The sequence below is a fragment of the Mesoplodon densirostris genome, chromosome 1, assembly GCF_025265405.1.
Source record: "Mesoplodon densirostris isolate mMesDen1 chromosome 1, mMesDen1 primary haplotype, whole genome shotgun sequence".
NCBI classification, from domain to species: Eukaryota; Metazoa; Chordata; class Mammalia; order Artiodactyla; family Ziphiidae; genus Mesoplodon; species Mesoplodon densirostris.
The window spans coordinates 28,841,293-28,866,023 of NC_082661.1; the positions used below are offsets into that span (position 1 = coordinate 28,841,293).

At 36.8% G+C, this 24,731-nt stretch overlaps 1 protein-coding gene across 2 annotated transcripts in view; it reads right to left on the bottom strand.

Annotated features, from left to right (window-relative positions):
* The window catches only part of SLF2 (SMC5-SMC6 complex localization factor 2), a 43,832-nt gene that overhangs the window by 4,954 nt on the left and 14,147 nt on the right, over positions 1-24,731 (bottom strand). The window contains exons 7-20 of one of the 2 annotated variants that reach the window (XM_060107793.1): positions 24,050-24,172; positions 22,957-23,124; positions 21,724-21,826; positions 18,321-18,396; positions 17,382-17,523; positions 13,246-13,348; positions 12,142-12,318; positions 10,669-10,766; positions 10,002-10,089; positions 7,436-7,567; positions 6,920-6,997; positions 5,191-5,277; positions 2,970-3,038; positions 249-507 (exon numbers count right to left, since the gene is read on the bottom strand). In XM_060107793.1, the coding sequence (XP_059963776.1) occupies positions 472-507; positions 2,970-3,038; positions 5,191-5,277; positions 6,920-6,997; positions 7,436-7,567; positions 10,002-10,089; positions 10,669-10,766; positions 12,142-12,318; positions 13,246-13,348; positions 17,382-17,523; positions 18,321-18,396; positions 21,724-21,826; positions 22,957-23,124; positions 24,050-24,172 (1,480 nt within the window). In that variant the 3' untranslated portion in view covers positions 249-471. Of the gene's footprint in view, positions 1-248; positions 508-2,969; positions 3,039-5,190; positions 5,278-6,919; positions 6,998-7,435; positions 7,568-10,001; positions 10,090-10,668; positions 10,767-12,141; positions 12,319-13,245; positions 13,349-17,381; positions 17,524-18,320; positions 18,397-21,723; positions 21,827-22,956; positions 23,125-24,049; positions 24,173-24,731 lie in introns of those variants that run through there. The other variant, XM_060107734.1, reaches the window with a different exon arrangement.

The following is a 24,731-nucleotide window of genomic DNA, read 5'->3' on the forward strand; positions in this document are numbered from 1 at the left end:
ACCCCTCCCCTCTTATTATGGGATTCTGCTCTTTTAAAAGGCTGGTTTGGGCTTCCCTGGTGGTGCAGTGGTTGAGAGTCTGCCTGCCGATGCAGGGGACGCGGGTTCGTGCCCTGGTCTGGGAAGATCCCACATGCCGTGGAGCGGCTGGGCCCGTGAGCCATGGCCGCTGAACCTGCGCGTCTGGAGCCTGTGCCCCGCAACGGGAGAGGCCACAACAGTGAGAGGCCCGCGTACTGCAAAAAAAAAAAAAAAAAAAAAAAGGCTGGTTGCCTTTTTAAGCAGATGGCATTTTGTATCTGCTTCAGAAATGCCAATTTCTTCATTACCAGCTTCATACTAGATATTCAAGTAGCACATTTGCTGAACATTTTCTTGGCCTTCCACTGGGTTCTGTACTACTTTCTACTCCTTTAGGAAAGGCTCTTAATGAACTTCTCTTGGTTCATAATTTTGCTGCTGCAACTCCTGTTAAGAATCTGGTACCCAGAAGTCATGAAGCTGCCCCTAGAAAACGGAAGGGGGGAAAAAAACAGAATAAAGGAAAATCAGATTATGAATTAATCCTTATAAAACCACTAATCATCAGACAATGGGCTTTGATAATGAAAGTAATAAAGTCTTGATATTATACATTGCTCTGAAAATTTACGGTAATCAGATTCAAGTTTCACATTTTATAGTCTAAAAACTAAAAAAAAGTATAAATAAGTACAAGATGTTTTCCTCAGTAACACACACATGTGGAGGGACATATTTAAAAAGATTAAGTAAAACGTTAAGCTGATTTTTTAAAATTTTATTTATTTATTTATTTATTTGGCAGTGCCGGGTCTTAGTTGCGGCATGTGGGATCTTTTTTAGTTGAGGCATCCGGGATCTAGTTCCCTGACCAGGGATCAAACCCGGAGCCCCTGCATTGGGAGTGCGGAGTCTTAACCACTGGACCACCAGGGAAGTCCCTGTTAAGCTGATTAATATGAAGTTTTGGTATTAAATTCTTTTCTGTTTTAATGTTACATCAACAAAAATGGCAGGCCTAAAAAAAAAAGTCTACTGAGATTAAAAACTAAAACAAGAATAACAAAACGGTAACCTAAGATTTCTCAAAGACTTCTCTATCTTATGAAGAACACCAACAGCAAAAGAGTCAAAGTGTCATAACACAGTGAGACTGCTTTTCTTAACTAATCTTCAGTGTTCCTGCTACTTTTATATAAAATATAAGCAACTTCTAGGCCCTATCTAATGAAAGTATGGTCCCCGGATCAGCAGCATTGGCATCAGTCTGAGAACCTGTTAGGAATGCAGAATATCTCAGGCTACACTCCAGATCTATTAAATCAAAATCCGTATTTCAACAAGTTCCTTATTGAAGCCTATGTACATTAAAATTTGAGAAGCAGGGAATGCCCTGGCAGTCCAGCAGTTAGGCCTCTGTGCTTTCACTGCCGAGGGCACAGGTTCAATCCCTGGTCTGGGAACTAAGATCTCACAAGCCACATGGCGTGGTCAAATAAAAAATAAATAAATAAATAAAATTTGAGAAGCATTTTAGACAATCCCATATTAGTTGGTTTGAAAATAAGCAGGATGGCAAACTTAATATCAGGTGTTTAAACAATGCCCCTCTTAAGGAAAGTCTCCTTAGATATAACACCAAAACCCTAAGTGACAAAAGAAAAAAAAAGATAAAACTGAACTTCATCACAACGAAAAATTTCTGTTCTACAAATAATATCATCAAAACAATAAAAGGCAACACATAGAATGGGAGAAAATACTTGCAAATTATATACCTAATGAGGGACTTGTATTTAGAACACATGGAAAATTCTTACAATTAGAAAATTTAAAAATGGGCAAAGGATTTGAACAGACATTTCTTCAAAGAAGCTATATGAGTGGCCAATAAATACATAAAAAGATGCTCAACATCATTAGTTATTAGGGAAATGCAAATTAAAATCACAATGACATTCCATGTCCAACTCCCTACTATGACTATATCGAAAAGACAAATAATAACAAGTGTTGGCAAGAATGTGGAGAAATTAGAAACCTCATACATTCTGGTGGGAATGTAAAACAGTGAAGCCACTTTGGAAAACAGTCTGGCAGTTCCTCAAAACATTTGACACAGAATTACTATATGATCCAACAATCCCACTCCCAGGTATATGCCCAAGATGTTTTCATTTGAAATCATACATTACACCAAAACTTATGTACAAATGTTCATGGAAGCATTACTCATAACAGCCAGGAAGTGGAAACAACTCAGATGTCCATTTAATAAGTAGATATATAAAATGTGATATATCCATATAATGAAATATTATTTGGCAATAGGAAGGACATACAACATGCTACAATATGGATTAACTTAACATTATGTTACATAAAAGGAGCCAGTCATAAAAGACTACATCATATATGATTCCATTTGTATAAAATATAAAAAACAGGCAACTCTATACAGACAGAAGGTGGATTAGTGGTTGCCTAGGGCATGGAGTGCAGACGGGAGTGCAGGTGGTTGGGAATGAGAAGTGACTGCTAATGGGTATGTGATCTCTTTTGGAGTGACAAAAATGTTCTAAAGTTAGATTGTGGTGATGATTGCACAACTCTGTGCATATAATAAAAAATACTGTACACTTTGGGTGAAAGGAATGATATGTGAATTTTATCTTAATAAAGATATTAAGAAAAATACTACACGAGAAATAACCTCCATTTGATGCAATGTAACATTTTAAAATGGGGTCAAACACCTTTGGAAATAAATTAATGAATATAAGAGCAAACAAAAATTTGAAAACATACATAAAATATTATACGGGGTTTTCAGTTCATTTTAGGATACCTAGAAGCAAGTGCTCTGTCATGCTTTTTTTGAACAGTATGAAGAAATAACATTTAGCAAAACTACTGAGAATAAATGAAACTGTTTAATAAAACGACACCTGAGTAGGCCGACAGTTCTGGATTATTTCCTGCCATTTTCCATGTATCCTGGCAACCAAGTCTTTTACCTTAAAAATATCAAGAAGGGGAAAAGGGATCAGAGCAAAACAATTTAATGCTTGATACAAAAGACCTGATAGCTGTGACAGACCCACACCCAACAACTCAATGTGGTTTCTGTTAAGAAAGAGAGAATAAACTCCTCAACTTCTGGAGGGGCTTTCAAGTCATAGTGATTACTAAGACTTTCCTTCATCACCATATCTAAAATACTGAATGCTTAGGACTCCATTTTCCCATTAGTTACTAAAGATCATCCAGAAAAACATACTCCCTGCCTTCAGGACACTTATATTTTCAACTTACTGTCTTCTGAACACCCACAAAGGGAAGCTGAAGAGTGGCCTTTGTTACAGGACCCAAAGCTTTGGCTGTTCCCTGCCTTCCAAGTTCTATTTGAAAGACTCAAGGCCACAAAAAAGGGTTGTCATTTGTTCCTTTTCACACTATTACAAGATTCAAAATTCAATGTTAAGCCTCTCTAGGTTTTTGCAAAGTACAGTGGACTCTTGAACAATGCGGGGGTTAGTGGTGCCAAGCCCCCACACAGCAGAAAATCATACTGCTCTCTCTGCCTCAAAAACAAAGAAAGTGATAAATGACTCACCCAAGGGCAGGAAGCTGAAACGGTTTGGACAGAATCAGTACTCAAATCTGTGTTGTTCAAAGGTAGACTACACTATTAATCCTCTTTTTTTTGCCCCCCCGGTACGCAGGCCTCTCACTGTTGTGGCCTCTCCCGTTGAGGAGCACAGGCTCCGGACGCGCAGGCTCAGCGGCCATGGCTCACGGGCCCAGCCGCCCCGCGGCATGTGGGATCTTCCTGGACCGGGGCACGAACCCGTGTCCCCTGCATCGGCAGGCAGACTCTCAACCACTGCGCCACCAGGAAGCCCCTATGAATCCTCTTTAAATACCTGATCTATTCCTATATTTGGAGGTTTAGCAAGTCTCTGTGTGAAACTCCTACCACACTAGAGATTCTCAGTTAGTTCCTGGACATAATTGCTTGACAAAATGTTTTATTTAATTAAATTATTTATTTGGTCGTGCCACACAGCACGTGAGATCTTAGTTCCCTGACCAGGGATCGCACCCACGCCCTCTGCAGTGGATGCTCAGAGTCTTAACCACTAGACTGCCAGGGAAGTCCCAACACAGTGTTTTAAACAGGTCAGGAATTTTATAGTTGCTTCAAGTTTATAAAGTAAATTTCAAGGTCTGCTTTTTTCTCCATTTAGAGTTCAGCAGATTCAGTTTCTCTAAAACAATCACCACCTTTTCTACCAGAGGCTTGTGGAGAGGCATGCAATTCATCTATTTCAGCAGGACCTGAAAGCAACTGCCACAGACCTCTGTGTCATTCTCTGCTCTAAGTAAGAGGAGTCCTGGCACCAGTCTATGCCCAGCTTCTTGGCTTTAAGAAACAAAAACCTTGGGTGGTCCCCCTTAGCATGTCTGTCAGCAGTAGCCACTACCACCAAGTTCTATGGGCCAGTAACTCTAGTTAATGTTCAAAAGAATGTGCTTCTGAAACTACAGTTTCCACTCTAAGGCAAAGAGCTATCCCCTACATGTATTTGAAAATCTGCAATCTGATACAATTTCATTAGTTGCTCATTTTTGTATTTAACTTAAATCTATTACAATAAATACAGATACTAAATCTAAATGGGAATTGTTGAAATATCTAACCTTCACAGCTAATTAATGTAAAATATAAAGTTACAAAGCTGAAACCTCACATTCAATGACTATCCAAACACAAATGGGCAAGAATGGATCGGCTCTACACTACAAAAGCTAAAAGATGATTTAGAATAAAAAAAAATACTTAGAAGAAAAAGTTTCCCCCCCAAATTTTTATGCTTCAGTAAAAATCGTCAAATTGTTTTATTAATACCAAAGTTGCTTTCCTAACTCCATACTCATATATTCAGCTTGTCTTAAAATGTATTTGCTTTTGAGATTCCCCCCCCCCCTTTACTTTCAATCTAGCTAGAAGTACTTAGTAGAAGCTAATTTGTTATTAAAGGAGAAAGTCATATTTCTAATCTTATATGTTCCTTCTTAAAGAGAGGCTTTTCTTACTCAAGTATTAACGAAACCAAGGTTAAACAAACAAACAAAAAACTAACAATAAGAAAAGCACACACTTACCTTAGTTCTATAAAACAGTCTTGCATCTTCCCTAATATCACACTTAACATGCTTTTCTAAAGCCCCACAGAGGTGCACAAAGTGTTTCTGTGTAAAACAAATGCAAGGGATGAAAACAACTCTGAAGCATTACAAATTAACAAAGAAAAGATCATGTAGCTAGGACAGCTAACAATCATTTTAAAAAATCTACCTTAGCAATTTCTGATATTAACCATCCAACATAATAGCAGTCATATCAGTAAAAAGTACTAACTGCCACAACAATAAGACTGTTATGGTTTATTGCTAGTTAATGCATAAAATATAATGCAAAAATAAAGGTTGTTTTGCTATGTATTAAGGCACATTAATGAAAATTAACCCCAGAATTCAGACTGTGAAGTAGTGCCTAGAAATTTAAGAGTCTTTCCATTAACACATTCTCTAATGAAATATTCAAGTAACAGCTAACCTATTTTTTTCTCTATGAACAAAAGGAGGTTTAGTGGTAGTTCCTTGAAAAAGTAAGTGTCTTAAGTTTTAGAAGTGTATAGTCCAAAACAGTCACACTCATATATATATACTAAGGTTGAATATACTAAGGTGAGAATGTAAATGGACATTTTTGGGGAGGAAAATGTGATAAAAACCATTTTAAAATAATTAAAATTTGAAAAATTTATAACCTTTGATCTAGCATTTCTACTTCTAGGAATTTACCCTACAGAAATGCTTCCAAAGGTTCATGTTAGCACTGTGTGTAATCACACAGAAAGGAATGTTCATCAAAGGTTCTGAAATACTACGGTTATTAGATAGACGTGCCAGTAATTTACAGTGGGGGAAAAAGACAAGTTGCAAATAATATGAACTCATTAAAAAAATAATTATGTTAGTATATGCATAAATTATGGAGAAATTTATAGGAGGGCACTGGATTATAAAGTCTTTCACTTTCTACCTTATATGGTTTTATAATAATTGAATTTTAAAGCAATAATCATTGATTGTTTTCTAATCAATCAGAAAAAAATAATTTAAAAATTTAAAGACCATATATAAGAACAGATAGATGACTATGTTAGGTTCCAATCAGCAGAGCAAACATAGTTCTATGAACAGCAGTGTTTATAAAAAGACATGAACCAGTCTTGTGCCCTTCTGATCATGCCTAAGGAGATACAAAGTTTTAAACAGCGGTTGGATTACCTAAGGTGTGAAACATGAAGAATTAAACAAGAACTTTCCCCAGGAGTATGGAACATGATAGGATAGGAAGAATAAAATAATTCAAAATGAAAATCTTAACATGGTGAGATAATTGAGAAATGCATATCTGAAGTAGCCTGACTTACCATCAGTTTAATTTTGAAGGCAAACATGGTTTCTAAAGAAAAAGGAAGTGGAGTGGGAGCAGAGATGGGAAGAAACCAGCTAAGAGCTAACCCATTTGGTATTTGGTGATCTTGATATCTTATTAATGTATCACACTACTGCCAAGTTATCACAGTTAAGTTCCACTCCAGTAAACAGAACTAACATGTGTAGACAAATAATTTTTGTCAGTGACATGGCTGCAAGGTTACTATTACTTCCCTTTTTCCAGTGTACACTGAGATTTCTATAGTGAATCCAAAGGTAACTTGATAAAAGTTATTTTATTAAGTTTTCTCCTATATAAAGAATGTTCATTTATTCCATCAATAGTGACACTTATTAAAAACAAAAAACACTAAAATATACCTACCCGTTGTCCAGAAGAAAAAGAGTGAGAACAACTAACTTCACCGACTAAATGAAGAAGAATGTAGGTCAGGTAATATGCCTGGTAGAGAAATGAATAAAATCAACATCCATGAATCAGCTAGAATACATGTCATCCCAGTTTATACATTAGGAAAGCTGTCTAGGAAGGATTAAGGATTTGCTAAAGTTAACTGAGCTGGTTAGTAAGGAAAAGCCAAGCATTTATCCCAGGTTTCTGATTTCTAACTCAAGTGCATTCCTTTTACCACCTCACGACTGCCCTAGTAAAGGGCTACAAAAAATACTCCCAGTATTAAATTACCAACAACCATCCTTTTACCTCAATCCTCAAGTTAACTGAAGAATTTCATGACAGCAATAAACAAAAATATCATTCACTATATAATTGTGTTTGCTAGAATGTATCTAGTCTCTAAACCCAGAAACGTCCATGGTTAGGAAGTTATCATTGGTTATGCTCATATGTACTCTTTTGAGATGATCTAGCCGTGGATACCTGCTTTTCAAGTTCCAGATGAAGACTATCATCAATAGTGCCATTTGGTTGTTCAGCCCTTTTCTTCAAGACCATTTTCTTCAACAAATCTGAAGGCTTCATTTGCACAAGATAGCGATGCAAGACTGATATCTATCAAAAGAAAGAGGAGACACTGAATAATACTAGGCAATACACTTACTCTTTCTTAGGCTATTTTTATTTTCAGTGTGTCCTCTGTTCATTTTGCCTTCTCTAATTTTGCCCCTTTAGCTTCTTATGGTCCAGTGATATTCACTTAACTTAAAAGTCCCCAGTTGACCCACCAAGGTCATGTGACTTTTTTTGTACTATTAAATTTCACTGCAATAAAATAAGAGTAAAAAAAAAAGTCCCCAATTGCTTAAGAGGGATCTTATTTTATTTTTTTGGCTGTGCCACGCAGCTTGCAGGATCTTATTTCTTCGTTCAGGGATTGAACCCAGGCCCCAGCAGTGAAAGCCCTAAGTCCTAACCACTGGACCACCAGGGAATTCCCTAAAAGGAATATTAAAGATTTAGTACTTGTAATTGAGGATGAAAACTTAAGGAGACCAAACAGCTTTACAATAGAGGTCAAAGGGAGGACTTTCTTTGAGGAACTATTTGAAAGGCAGCAGAGTTGAATCTTCCTCCCCGTGAGTAGCATTATTGAATTCTGAAAATAATTCTTTTTTAAAATAAATAAATAAATTTATTTATTTATTTATGGCTGCATTGGGTCTTTGTCGCTGCACACTGGCTTTTCTCTAGTTGCGGCGAGTTGGGGCTACTCTTCATTGCAGTGCATGGGGCTTCTCATTGAGGTGACTTCTCTTGTTGCGGAGCGCCGGCTCTAAGCACACGGGCTTCAGTAGTTGTGAAGCACAGGCTTAGTCGCTCCGCGGCATGTGGGATCTTCCCGGACCAGGGCTTGAACCCGTGTCCCCTGCATTGGTAGGCGGATTCTTAACCACTGTGCCACCAGGGAAGTCCAAGAATTCACTGAAATATCACTGAAAGGACTGAGAGCTATTTGCTAATTACCCTGGTGGCTCAGGTGTGGTCCCCCAAAAATCTAGAATGAAACCTACATCAACTCTACTAATGTAGAAACCAGCTGTCCTTTTCAATCTCTCTGTCCCACAGCACCTTGTGCATACTTCCATCAGAGTTCTTGCTACACTGTACCACAATGGTTGCTTAATTCTGTTTCAACCACTACATTGTTTTCAAGGTCAGAGTCTCTATCTTATTCATTTTTTTTTCTTAATCTGTAGGACCTAACGGATTATCTTGTACTGAACTGCAGTTCAAACAAGAACACCACATCTAGATCAGGTTCTGTGTTGAGTTTTCAGATTCAACTATGAATAACCCCATTAGTGCTATTATGCTTGTAAAAAGCCTTCAGGACTTCTCAGAGTGGGGTTTCTATAGGACATGTTTATACACACTCATGTATACATGATATATTCACTACTGGGCAACCACATTTAAGCTCTATAATTTAAAGACTGTTTAATATTAAAATAGGTACAAGATGCAATTAAGGTTTAGTAGTTCTGCAATTTCTAATCTTGTGATAAAATGGCTAACATTGACAAGGTGAACTAATTAAATAATGTCATATTTATATAGCACATTATGATTTTCCCAGTACTTTAAAAAAAAATTTTATTTATTTATTTTTGGCAACATTGGGTCTTCGTTGCTGCGCGCAGGCTTTCTCTAATTGTGGCAAGCGGGGGCTACTCTTCGTTGTGGTGTGTGGGCTTCTCATTGCGGTGGCTTCTCTTGTTGCAAAGCATGGGCTCTAGGTGTGCGGGCTTCAGTAGTTGCGGCGCACAGACTCAGTAGTCGTGGCGCACGGGCTTAGTTGCTCCATGGCATGTGGGATCTTCCCGGACCAGGGCTCAAACCTGTGTCCCTTGAATTGGCAGGCAGATTCTTAACCACCGTGCCACCAGGGAAGCCCTTTCCCAGTACTTTTTATTGATTTATTTATTAAAATAAATCTATTTATTTATTTATTTTTGGCTGCATTGGGTCTTTGTTGCTGCGCGCGGGCTTTCTCTAGCTGCGGTGTGCGGGCTTCTCATTGCGGTGGCTTCTCTTTGTTGGGGAGCACAGGCTCTAGGCACGCGGGTTGCAGTAGTTGTGGCTCGCGGGCTCTAGAGAGCAGGCTCAGTAGCTGTGGCACATGGGTTTAGTTGCTCTGCGGCATGTGGGATCTTCCCGGACCAGGGCTCGAACCTGTGTCCCTTGCATTGGCAGGCAGATTCTTAACCACTGTGCCACCAAGGAAGCCCTTTCCCAGTACTTTTTATACATTAATTCATCTAACTGTCCACAACCATCCTATGTGGTAGAGGGTGTGATACTGTCTCTATTTCACACATAAAGAAACTGGGTCTCATTAGTTAAGTACCATGCTAAAGATTACATGAATAGTATTATGCCTGAGTTAGGATCTAACCTCAGTACTTTTGACGTAGGATCCATCAATTTTCTCTACACATCACTAGCTCTCCCATTTATTAAAAGAAAACAAAAATGTTATTTATACCTGCAGATTATTCACATTAGGGATATCTTCATGTTTCTCATCCAAAAGCTTTGAAATAATCACTAGGCTGAGGCACTGTCTCAGTTGCCTGGAATTAGAATTTTAAAGTATTTAGAATGTGTTTAATGAATACTGCTTAAGAAGCAAATGAAGTTTGCAAAAAGAAGTTCTTCTAATTCGAAACATAGCTAATGTTTCAAGAGAAGGCTATACAAGAATATATAAGCTATAGTAGAACAGTAAAATTTTCATGTAAAGTATTTGTACACAAAGTTAAAGTTGCGTGAAGCTCAGGAAAACCATTAAGAGCCTTTATCTTTGACCCTGATGATTTACTGTTGGAAAATCTATTTTACTGCTGGGATTTCTTTTTACTAAAGCCAAAAAAAAAAAAAAAAAAAAAAAAAGGCAAACGGATTCATTTTCATGGTATATGCCATCTATATTAAGTTATCAGATAAGCTAAAATTAAAAATCAAGAATATTACAAACTGATCTAAATATCAGAATCAGCCTGTCACTGCCTTTTCCCACAACTGAATATGAAATGAAATAAAAGACTCTGATTTAACATTCATGGAATGATTAAAGGAAATAAATGACCTAAAAGCATTTCATTAATGTAAACATACATTTTTCTTAGTGTTTAATTCTCACTTTTCAATACCTTCCACGTGATGTCCAGTTAGGGACCAGCTGTACCAACCACAGAAGGTTGTGGGGATGACTGGAGAGCTCATTTATGGCCAGACAGAGTTCAGGCACCTGAAAACAAACAGTGAGCAAGATTTTTCAAACAGGTCAGTGGAATCAAATATCTAACAGATCATCCACATCCCTTCTTAATGAAGCATTATTATAAAAAGAGCATTCATTTTTAGAAACAGCATGGAGTACACATATTCAGCTTTATTTTAAACTCTAGAATAGACTGAATAGATACATTTACCAGAATTTCATTTGGCTTTTTTTTTTTTTTTTTGCGGTACGCGGGCCTCTCACTGTTGTGGCCTCTCCCATTGCGGAGCACAGGCTCCAGACGTACAGGCTCCAGACGTGCAGGCTCAGCGGTCATGGCTCACGGGCCCAGCCGCTCTGCAGCATGTGGGATCTTCCCGGACTGGGGCACGAACCCGTGTCCCCTGCATCGGCAGGCAGACTCTCAACCACTGCGCCACCAGGGAAGCTCGGCTTTTGTGTTTTGTGCTACATCATATCTATCTGTATTTAAACAGTCTTTTGAAGAATAAAGTAATCTAAGTGCACATACCAGTCTCCAAAGGTATATAATGAGAGCTGCACAAGATAATACATGTTCCTGACTTGGGATTTCTTGAATTTTAGGAATCCTCAACTATTCCAGTATTTAAAGTCTAACAGAACTACTTCAAAATAATCCCTGAGTAGGGAAGTATGGGATGAGGGTAGAGATGAGATAAGATTGATTATGTCTTGATAATTATTGAAGTTGGTTGATAAGTATTTAGGGGTTCATTAAACTCTTCTCTCTACTTTTGCATGTTTGACATTTTCCACCAAAAAATGCTGAAAATATAATTTAAAAAAACCTAACAAAAACTATACATGTTTACCTCCAATGGCTGCAGAAGTTCAACTCAAATTCTTGCTGTTACGTATGATTCACTCTATCATTTCATTTAGGTCTCTGTTCAAAGGTCACTTCAGAAAGGGCTTCCTTAACTGCCTCATATGAAATAGTAGAGCATCCCTGCCTTGTCCTGCTTTATTGTAATTTGTAGCACTTATTACAACTTAACATGATATTATAACCTACATTTACATTGTTTATGACCTAACCCTTTGACTAGAATAGAAGTGCTGGGAGAGCAAGGGCTTTGTCTTCACAGCTTTATCTCTAGCACCTGCATTAATGCTTGGGCCACAGTAAATCCCCAGTAAACATAATACATTTTTTGTGGAATGAATTAACTGCAGTTTTAGAAGAGATTCAGTTTCATGAATTTAAATACAGTGCCAGCACAGACAGTCATTTCTTCAGTTTATTTTTCATCTGCTGAAGATCTTAACTGAGGTTAGAAACTTTCAATTCTGCACGCACTATGAAAGTCAAATTGTGATGCTATACAAAAAACAATATTAAAATTTTAAGTAATGTTACCTTTGTATTCCAATCTCTGATGTTTTTCATCAGGTTTATCAGGAGGCTTTGAAAGTCCACTAGAGGAATCTGTTTCAGTTGTTTCTCCAGACTCATTTTAAACAACATTAAAATCAGTAACATTATTTCACAATCCTGGTAACCTTCCGGATGTATAGATGTACACAAGCCTAGAAACTTTGACACATATCAGAGACAAAACAACTTAAGGAGATATATTTTGCTTGAAGAATTTACATTATAAAAACGTTTAAACAAAAAATGCAAAAGAGAACTATATAGAAATTGAAACATCAGTTGTCTAGGAAAAAGGCAAGAAATACTCATGTTAATAGTTGACTTGATAAGTATTTTCTTCCCCATTTTTAATTTTCGAAATTTTCTTAGCAGTTCAATATCATTGATTTGATTCAGCCACTAAAAATGTTTTAACACTGTTATTAATTCTTGGTCACTAAGTTATACTGTAAGTTACAATTTTTTTCTTCATATATTCTAATTCTAAAAAATTACTGGTTTCAAAACTACTAGCAGCAAAAAGCTTCTTGGTAAAGGTATTCCTAGAACTATTTTAATCACATAACTTTGATTCAAAGTTCCCTTTTGTTCCTAACATTAAAACAAAAATAAGGGACTTCCCTGGTTTGTGTTAGGGTTAGCGGTCCAGTGGTTAAGACTCCACGCAGGGAACTAAGATCCTGCATGCCGCACAGTGCAGCCAAAAAACAAAACAAAACATAAATAAATAAAACAGCAAAAAACACCTTTAATGTGAAGATTATTGCTAAGAAATTTCAGAGACTAGAAATCCCATGGTAAAACACTAGTGAGTTTTTTTTTTGTTTTTTTTGTTTTTAATTTGGCTGTGCTGGGTCTTAGTTGTGGCACACGGGATCTTCATTGCTGCGTGCGGGATCTTCAGTGAGGCCTGCGGGGATCCAGTTCCCTGACTAAGATCGAACCTGGGCCCCCTGCATTGAGAGCGTGGAGTCTTAACCACTGGACCACCAAGGAAGTCCCTGATTTTGTTTTAAAACCATTAAGCAAAAAACTAAGTGGTTCCAGCTCTGTGCTAAAGACATACAAAAAAGAGTTTTCTCCTACCTTGACAACATTTAAAATGTTGGTTTCAGGGACAGATGAAAATATTGGCTTACAAGATGAATCTTCACTTCCTTTCACCCCCAGTGTCATCTGTGTTTCAGAACTATGGAAGAGTGAATAAAGCAATGTGAAACTAGGCACAAAACTGTGAGAAGTACTGAACAACAAAAGTTTTACTGAGGTATAATTTACATACAATAAAAGGAATACACACATTTAAAATCTTGGTATGTATACTAGTGTAACCACCATCCAAATCAAGAAACAGAACGTTTCTATCATACTTCAAAAGTCCCTTCATGTCAGATCCGAGTCAATTGGCTACCTCCATTCCAGGTAAATCTGATTTCTATTTCTATGCATTAGTTTTCCCTTGAACAGCTACTTTTTATGAGGCATTCTCTCTGTTGCTCTGGGTGTCAGAGAGCTATGCAGAAGGTGGCTCTGACTACAAAGAACTCATAATATTTAAAGGCCTCATAAGTGGCCCAACAAAACTTCCACAGCAATATAAACAATTCCAAGCACCCCAATTTTGGTTGAGGAATCAGTGAAGGTTCATGGAAGAGGAGACACATGAATTTGGCCTTCAAAACATAGGTAATATTTTCTTGTTTAATTTTTTTTGAATAAATAACCCTTTCATATGGTTAAAAAAAAAAAGTTAAAAGAAATTAAGGCACAGTGTGCTGAAGAGAATTGTCCTCCCAGTCTAGGCCTTCAGCCACTCATTTCCCCTCCTCACAGACAATCACTACTAGTTTTAGTCCTTCCTCCCACAGGCATTTTATATACATACAAATAAATATGAATACACCTCTCCCCACTGCTTTAATACAAATGGTAGCATACTATACACTCTGTTGTGCACCTCTCTTTCTTCACTTAATATGTCTTAGAGATACTCCTATAACTACATGGGAAGAACTTTCTTATTTTTTAAAATATCTGCTCAGTAGTCCTGTGTCCATTCCTAGCTATACAACCTCAGGCAAGTTACTTAACCTTTCTGTGCCTCACTCACCTGTAAATGGGAATGAAAATACTATCTAGTAGTTGTAGTGACTATTAAATGAAGTACTATATATTAAGCCCCCAGAACCATGTCTGGCACATAGTAAACAATATGTAATGTTGGTAATTCTACTCTTATAAACAGTGCTTCAACAAGTGAGACAGATAATTTTGGTGAGTAGACACTGAGGATGGAGGTGAGGGACTAGCATGAGGAAGATCCAATGCAGCAATGGCTAACGTGGAGGAACAGCAACAGAATCAATTTGGTTAGAACAAAAGGGTGAACAAAACAGAAAAAAGGTCAGAGTCAACTGTAGAGTCTTAAATACAGGTGTAAAGCTTTAATAGTGGAGAAAAAAAGCTTTCATAAAAGGAATCCTCTAACAATGAAAGGAATAAATATCTTGGAGGTGGAAAGCCCCACAGGAAAGGAGATTTTTGCCAGGCTAGGCATGAAACGAGGATCTGAGTTAGACTGACACTGGGAACGAAAAGGAAAGAATAGCTGTGAGATAGGTAGAGGAAGTGGAACACAGGGATGTGACAATTGATGGAGTACAGACTAGAAAGAGGTTAGGACTAGGTCTGTATTTCCTGCAGAATAATGGTAAAGAAAAGAACTGTCCTAGTATCCTTTAACATCTTACTCTCCCTACCTGAATATTTACTCTAACAACCTTTAAACATTTTTCACTCCAAACCTCCTAGTTGGATAGAAACTTGCTACTGTGAATATGCACATATATACCAGCAAAAATGCATAAACTGGACGTGAGTCCTAGTGAGAAAAGAGTAAGTTGTGATATCTCAACAGAATTCACTCTCGTGCTCATGTTGTTTAAACAGGTATTTGATTATGTTTCACTCATTCCTTCACCAGCTTACTCTTGCTTACCTGTGTTCATCTTCGCCTACCACTACACAGCAACGGTGGTGACTTATAGCCACCACCTCCTGGCTCCCAAACCTGACTGAGGCAACTCTTCAGTTGGTAAATAATCAATCAAAAAACAATTTTGCTAAATATTATTTGCATTTATTATGTCTTAATGAAATAATTATATATCTTTCACTATTTCCACTACAGTACCTGTTCACTACAGTGAAGAAAGGAAAACAAATCTGTTGCATACAACATACAGAATCACCACATACTATTCAGTTCATTAAATGTTAAATAATATTTTAACTTTCTAAATATAGGTATTTGAGTATTTTGGTCATGTTTGGGGTTTCTGAATGGTCTGAGAAAGCATTATTTTTCCTATTTAAATGGAATAGGATGGATGATGGAATACAGTCTTTATGTGAAAATTTGCTATCCAACATATTTTCAGATACAGGTTACATCTGAGCAACAAGGAGGGATCCTGTATGGGGTGGAAAGAAACGGAGAGAAGAGTTTGGTTCTGGATATACCAAGTAACAAAAATTTGCTTTTTTTTTTTTTTTGAAAAAGTGAAGATGAGAATATTCTCATAAAGTTTAAGAACTGTTATTTTTTTTGTGGTACGCGGGCCTCTCACTGTTGTGGCCTCTCCCGTTGCGGAACACAGGCTCCGGACGTATAGGCTCAGTGGCCATGGCTCACAGGCCTAGCTGCTCCACGGCACGTGGGACCTTCCCGGACCGGGGCACGAACCCGTGTCCCCTACATCAGCAGGTGGACTCTCAAACCACTACGCCACCAAGGAAGCCCAAGAACTGTTTTAATTTCTTTTCTTTTTCTGCCTATTTCCTTTGTCCATTTTTCTAATAGGTTATTGATCTTTTCATTAATTTCAAATTAAGCCTTTGTCTGTGACCAGAGTTCCATTCTTATATAGTTGACCCTTTTTTTTCCTTTTTTAGTATGTATGTATGTATGTATGTATTTATTTTTAGCTGTGTTGGGTCCTTGTTGCGGTGCACGGGCTTCTCACTGCAGTGGCTTCTCTTTGTTGTGGAGCAAGGGCTCTAGGTGCGTGGGCTTCAGCAGTTGTGACACGTGGGCTCAGTAGTTGTGGCTCACGGGCTCTAGAGCGCAGGCTCAGTAGTTATGGTGCATGGGCTTGGCTGCTCTGCGGCATGTGGGATCTTCCCGGACCAGGGATCGAACCTGTGACCCCTGCATTGGCAGGCGGATTCTCAACCACTGTGCCACCAGGAAAGTCCCTACAGTTGACCCTTAAACAATGCAGGGGTCAGGGCACCCACCTGCTGCAAAGTCAAAATCCTCATATAAAGTATAGTTGGCCTTGGACTTATTTTGTTCCACTGATGAAGCTATGAATACCTGCATTTGTCCCATGTTATTATCTGCTAAGGTCAGTCCCGCCTCATAACTCTTCTTTCTCAAAACTTTCCTGGGTATTTTTTCTATATGACTTTAGAATCACTTGTAGAGTCCCAACTACCCTCGTCCCCACAAAAATCTGACTGGCATTTCTTTATTTTATTTTAATCTTATTGGAGTATAGTTGATTTACAATGTTGTGTTAGTTTCATTTCTTATTAGGATCTCATCAAGTTCACAGTTTACCTCAGCACACACACACACACACACAAACACACACACACTTCTATTTTAGTCCAAGGTATTTAATATATTTTTCTTACTATTGCAAATGAAGTGTATCTATTAACTAGCTACAGTTCATATACCTTAAGGTTACTTATTTCTCTTTATTAACATTGTACCCTGGCATCCATACCAAATTCTCTTACTGGTTTGCCATAGCTTTTCAGTTGATTCTTAGGCTTCTATGTATATATTAAATCACTTTTTCTGCAAATAATGAATCTTTCACCAACTCATTTCCTATCTTTATATCTCTTCTTTTTTCTTGTCTAATTGTTTTGGCCAGTAGCTCCAAAATAATGGTAAATAACAATAGGCAGTCTTATTTAAAAAATTTTTTTTTAATTTAAAAAATGTTCCCATTTTTTCCCTGTTAAACATGCTGATGGCATTTAGATTAAGTTAGATGTTAAGAATATATCTAATTCAAGATCCATTTCAACTTTAAGATTAAAAAAAATCAAGCATGAATACTGAATTTATCAAATGAATATTAACTGTTTATATATAAATTGTTTAGAAGACAATTTTTGGAGTTAATTATGAAAAGAACACTTACACTAGATCATCTTCATTAAAGTCTGGCTGAAGATTCTCCAGAGGAAACAAAGATTTAAAATCAATTCCCATATTGAAAAACACAGCAGCTATATCAGACAATGATGGGATCCAAGGCCAAACTGGTGATTCACTGAAGGTATCTAGTTAACAGAAGAAAATATTTTATCCCAAATCCTGGGTTCACAAAACCATAGTTGCAAGATGACAGTCTGCACATGAAACATGGATTATTACTATGATTTTATAGAAATGGCAGCTGGTAATGATATGTTAACCATATAGTTATTTAGAATGATCATATAGGAATTACAGATTTTCAAATAAATGTGAAGGAAATGACATTTATAAACAAAATATCTGCAAGTGATGGATAAAAGGGTGTAACTCAGGAGGAACATTTTCAAAAGACTGGAAAATAACAACAGTAAAAAACCAACTACTGCTAACACAAAAATTTTACCATGTTCAGTGCCTATATAGTCCCAAGTGAAACAAGTGAAAAAGGTAAATCACAATGCTTGTTTCATTATAAGGGATCTCAAAGGTAAGAATGCAACTGTCACAGTTTTGCAGTGGATACTTTCAATATTCTCAGTGCATAATCAGTACAATACTGTTGCTCACCAAAAAGCCATCAAAGTTAATTGGCTAAATAAACTTGCAACTATTTCCACTTATCCAGCACAGTAAGCTATGTCTTGGTAAAAATTAGGTAAGGGATGCCACTTCCAAGATCTTATACCCTTTTCTCAATGCAACTAGAAAAATGCACTCATTTTTTATTGGAGTTTCATTTCATTATTAAGGACTTTATATTACAAAAATAATTTTTTATTCTATATATCCAAATATCCTAATTGTTTAGTAATATGAAAGAGATCATGTACAAAGCAACCAATAATTCACACTGTTAATCACAATAAATTTATCTACTCACCATTTCTTATTGTTATTTCCATTAATGTACTTAAAATCTGCACAGACACAATACAGTCTGTATGAACTGACATCATCTGCCAAAGTAGATAAATGATAGAGTATTAAGAGAGAAGAAAGAGCAAAGAGGCTCAGAGAGATGAACATACTCCACCCAACATAATACATGAGTTGGAATTTAAATCCAGGTCTGATTTGTAAGTCAGAGCCCTTTCCATTCTAACATGCTGCTTGTTTTCTTTTTTTTTTTTTTTACAACTTTCATCTATAATTAGATAAATATAACTTTAAAAACTATCAAAAATACCTTTCTAGTTCATATTATGCCATGAAACCCAAAGACCATAAAGGAGAAGGCTATTAAATGAATCACATCACAAGCAAAAATCAAACCACAAACTAGTAAAAATATTTGAAAAGATACAAATATACAAATTAATAGACCAATGTATATTTTTAAGAGCTATTCAGAGTCACTAGTAATCAAAGAAATGCAAAGAAAAATGACATGATATCATCAGCTGACTTCAAGACTGGTAAAGATTAAGAGTTTTCATAATACCCAGTGTTCACAAGAGTACTAGGAAAGAGGGAGTATGTCCAGTATGAGTGTAATTTGGTAAAAATTGTAAAGTCATTTGGTAATATTTATGCAAAGTCATTGTCCTTGCACTCTGCTCTACTCAGCCTTTTTAACGTACAGGAATTTATATACAGAAGGATATAATTAATGTAATTTTACAAGACAACTTTCTGGGAACAAAATCTCAAGTTTAAAAGATGTTAAAAAATCATAACATATTGAAAGTTATTTTAAAGTGGTTTTGTAGAAAAAACATGTTGTATTTCTATTTCTCTTTTGTTTTGAAACCATGGATTACGATTATAATAAATTTAAATCTAAAATATAAGGGTGAATAGCCTAAACTCTGGTTTCAATCAGGCATATAACTTGTGTCATTTCCAAGTCAACCTATGTGAAAAAATGTCTTTGCTATGATGTTTGAGTCATTACACTCTGCCACTAGGGGCAGCACCATTCAAAGCCATGTTGGACACTGGACCAGTCCTGCATAATAATCTTTTTGTGGGGGGTGATGAATTTTAAGGTGGGCAATACAGTACATGAAGATAAATAAATATGTAAAGAGATACATACATATATATAAAACAATCGAATGTCTGTCAATTGAGATTGGGTTAAATAAATAAATAAATCATGGTACAGCACTACAAAGGAATACTACTACTATTACAATATAGTATACAATATAAAGCCATTAAAAAGAATGATAACATGTTTCTACTAAGATGAAAATACTCAATAATTTATTGTTACCTGAAAAAAAAAGTTATAAAACAGCACATATTCTGCTCACATTGTCTTTCTGGTCAACTATGTTTAGACACATGATAAAATCATGAAGATGTAAACATTTCAATTACATTTTAACAATTAAATTTCAAACTATCAGGACTATAGCATTAAAATGAATTCTGACATACTTTATTAAAAAAAAAACTTATAAGTTGGTAAGTCTCTCCTTCATGAAAAAGGGACTTGGAATTGAAAAGGAGAAACAAGACAAAGTGTCTTACACAGAAAAAGCACTTAACAAATGATTATTAGTTTGCTTTTCAAAGAATAAATATAGAGTATAAAAAGCTGCTTGCATGAAGATATGCTTGTATGTCATCATTAGGGTTTTAAAGGCTAAAATGATAGGCCCACACCAACAAGATGAAAACACAGATAAATGCAAAGTCCTACTTGTAAGTTTAAGAAAAGATATATTACGTAATTAGAGAATAAAGAGGTCCTGGTGTGATAACAAATGAAGTTTTGAATTGCAATAAACATAAATATGTGGGGGCGGGGGTAGATGCGTAAGAGCCTTGCTGGAAACTGCTGGTAGGAAAGACCTTATCTGGAGCATATATTCATTTACTGGGGGGAAGGAGGACACTTTAGGAGGGAAACTGACAAGCTAAAGGTCATTCAGAAAGGTGATCAGTAAAGGGACTGGATATTTAGTGACTCGAGAAAGTTTAGTGTGGGGAGTAATGAGGGTCATGATAGTTGTTTAACTGAAGGACTGTTAAGACAGATGAGGCATACTGTGGGAAGCTACAGAAAAGATAATTAGTACTACTACTTAAAAAACCATTTGGAGGCAAATTTTGATTTAATTAGGACTGTTTAAAAAAAAAAATCACTGGGATCCAAGTAGTGAGCTCCTAACCACTGGAAGCAAATGCTCCTGCCCCACAGTCTGTCCCACCTGTTATTCTCTCTGCCTAGAATGCCCTTCTCCCATTTACCATCTGACATATCTATAAACGTACACACACCTGTTTATTGTCTATCTCCTCTATACTAGAATGTGGGTTTCATGAAATCAGAAACACTGATTTTTTAAATTGCTGTTCTCTCCAGAACCTGGCACAGTTGGCACTCAAACATGGCAGCTATATGAAAAATGCATGAAAAACTATATTGGAATATCTAGTTCTTGCAAATATGAGATTCTCTGAAATGTAACCTTAAAGCCCCGAATAGAAACTGCATATATTTTTCCCACTTCTCACTTCACATATATAGTAGTTACAGTTCTCTGATACCACTGAAATTTATAGTTACCATGTAGATAATACAAAATTAATTATTTAAGTGGATTTAAAAGTTAAATACGAATGGGGAAAAGAAATACTCAGTTGGATTTGCACTCCCCGCACCCAGTTATGAATGGGGAAATATCAGTATACAAGTCAAATCCTAAAAATGTATGTAGGCACCTCCACAAAAACAGGGGGGAAAAGGTAGAAAAAAATCCCACCAGGTACGCAAGCATTAGAAGACTTCTTCTAAAGCAAACTCCAACAGTGATTTACCAGTGGGATGAAACGTCTTAGGCACAGCTAGCATTATTGCCTATCCTGCACACTATCTGCATTAGCATTTCTTCTTCTTTTTTTTTTTTTTTGCAGACAGTTAGTAAGTGAGGAGTATTCCCCTTTCTGAATTTAACTGGTACGCGGGCCTCTCACCGCCGTGGCCTCTCCCGTCGCAGAGCACAGGCTCCGGACGCGCAGACTCAGTGGCCACAGCTCACGGGCCCAGCCGCTCCGCGGCACGCAGGATCTTCCCGGACCAGGACACAGACCCATGTCCCCTGCATCGGCAGGCGGACTCTCAACCACTGCGCCACCAGGGAAGCCTTAGCATTTCTTCTATAATCTCTTTATTCTGACTCTTCTTGCTTCATTCTAGCCCACTAAAATCCTGGGTTTGATATGCTAGATTTTTTCTCTAGTAATGTGCAAATAAGATTATATTTTAGAAGTTTGTTTTTGACTGGGAAATATAGAAAGAGGCAACTATACCCCCCAAATATTTCTCTTACCCGAAACAGCCACTTTAACACAGGTACAGGACACTGGACATAGTGATAAGCAGAGGTAAGGAAGCCTTGTGTTGTCAAAAAAATCTGATCTGTTTTTCCTGATCTGAAAAAATACAGTGAAATCAATATGACTGTTATCTTCATGGCAAGAAACTTCTACCACTACCACATCTGACATAATCAGGGAAATGAGCAGCAAACCATCGCAGTCCGTGGAGGTGGACTCTACCCCAGTGTGGATGGGTTACTCATTAGAAATTCAATCAGTGGCCTAAAGCTGAACCAATCTGTTGGCTTGGCTCCAGATTTATCTGGTGGTCAAATCTACAGTAGCTGGCAGTGTTGAAGAGCCTATCAAGTCTCAGAGCATCGTTTGCTTTTGCCAACTTGGGTTTGTACTTCCATAAAACTCAGCACCACAATTAATGTGATCTCTCTGGATCTGAGCTATCACGTACTGAGAGAAATTAGACCAGTTTGAGTATTGTGGTAGAGACTGTTAATCCCAACATTTATTCTTGTCTTTCCTCTTGGTAACTGAACCCTGGGGTTTTTAGCTGGGCACACTGGCTGCCTGAAATAAAAATCACTTCTCAGCCTTCCTTGTAGCTAGGTGTGGCCATGTTGACTAAGTTCTACCCAACTAACCATAAGTAGAAATGTTGTGTGGGGTTTCTGGGAATTTAAAGGCTGGAGCTCCAGTAGCACCTGAAGCAACCAGGTGCTAAGGATGGTGGGGAAGAAAGATTATATGGTGAAACACCAGCCCTGGACTTCCCACCTCTGAACTTCTTCCACATCAGAAAGAAATATACTTCTTGTTTAAGCCTTGTTATTTTATTTATTTATTTATTTTTAACATCTTTATTGGAGTATAATTACTTTACAATGTTGTGTTAGCTTCTGCTGTATAACAAAATGAATCAGCTATATGTATACATATATCCTGATATCCCCTCCCTCTTGCGCCTCCCTAAGCCTTGTTATTTTGACAGTCCCTGTCATTAGATACTGATCTTAACCCTAACTAATAAAGGCATGTAATATGCCAAGCGACTACCTTACACTGCTTCCTATAACTAAATAATAAAACACAAAGAGCAACAGTAATAAGTAAGAGGATGAGGAAACTGGATAGGTCAGAATGGAAATTAACCTTTCAGAAGCTTACATCAGTCAGAAATCTTTCAATTTTTATACAAGAAAGAGTTAAATGTCTATTTTCCTACTTACTTAAGAATAAGCTTTTCTACAGCACTTTGTCCGATAAAACCAGAGTCTCTTAAATCCAAGGTATACTGATTGAAAATTTTTCCAGAATTAAGGAAATTAAATATTTCTTCGCCTGGATGATGATCAGGAATAGCATCAATTGTAACTGAAAATTTCTTTAGAAATTCTCTGAAAAAAAGAAGTTATTGAATACTGAACAGTTATACTGCATATAATTTTGTATTTAAAGATTGGGTGCAAAAAACCCTTTTCTTAGGACCACTATTAATCCCACATTAGAAGATGAACATGAGAACACATGTTCTGCTCTCCCACTTTTTGCTAGTATTGAATAGTTATAGTCCAAAGCCACTAAATGTGTCTGTGTGAAAAGACAAAAATGTAACTTGGCCTTAAAATCTGCCTTTCAAATCCACCCCAGATGGATTAAAAACCCATCATAGATTATTCACAGAGTAAATAACCATCAATGGCCCATTTATTTTAGGAAAACAAAATTTTAAAATGTATTTTTAATACAGCATACATCATGAAAAATGCTGTCCCTGTGCTCTTTTTTCCTCTGATTTTATTTATTTACTTATCCAGTTTTATTGAGGTATAACTGACATACAGAACTGTTTAAAATATACAGCATAAGGATTTGACTTACATACATCATGAAATGATTATGACAAGTTTAGTGAACATCCACCATCTCATACTGATACAACATTAAAGAAATAGGAAAATAAATTTTTTCTTGTGGGGAGAACTCTTAGGATTTACTCTCTCAACAACTTTCATACACAACATAAAGCAGTGTTAATTATATTTCTCATGCTGTACATGACATCCCTAGTACTTATTTATCTTATAACTGGAAGTTTGTACATTTTAACCACCTTCATTCAATCTTCTCTCCCCCAAACCTTCTGCCTCTGGTAACCACAAATCTGATCTTTTTGAGTTTGTTTTTGAAGTATAACTGACCTACAATACTGTTAGTTCCTATTACACAACATCATATTGATTTTGTACTTCTATACATTGCAAAATGATCATCATAAGTCTAGTTATGATACACCACCGTTTACAAAGATATTACACATACCTGTGCTCTTCTAAGAGGCCATCTTCATCATCTGTACTGTCTTGATCGCCAATTCTGATTGGGGATTTAATGCCTCGGCCCTGCCTTATGTCTTCCTGTAGTTGCTTCTGCAGTTCATCTAGCCTGAGAATCGAAAGAATGTTATAATAAATGGCTTAAACTAAAGATTTTTTTATTTTTAGGGTATGTCTAAAAGCAGCACCAAAGAAAACTCTTATTAAAAGATTTGAATATTTCTTTACGGCTAGGACTTCAAGAAAGATGTCCAAATCATTTAGAGATCGGAGGAGGAAAAACCACAAAGAATAAACACCACTGATTTGATTATCCCTCTAATCTTTAATGCTCATTGGACTTCCAGTAGACCAACAACCTGATAATGTTAACTAGGCTTTCTAGAAACAGTAGTCATCACCATTGTCACTGTGATTATCACCAACACCCAACACTTACTAAGCAGTTACTATGACACTGTACCAAGGACTTCATGTATTAACTCTTTTAACCCTCACAACAATTCCATGAGGTAGATTATTACCCATTTCATACATGAGGAAACAGGCATTAGAAAAGCTAACTTGCTCAAGCTCACAATGTAAGGAGCTGGGATTCAAAGCCAGAGAGTTTAGCTCTGGAGTCCTTGCTTATATTGCTTGCCAAGATTAAGTTACTTTAACCAAGG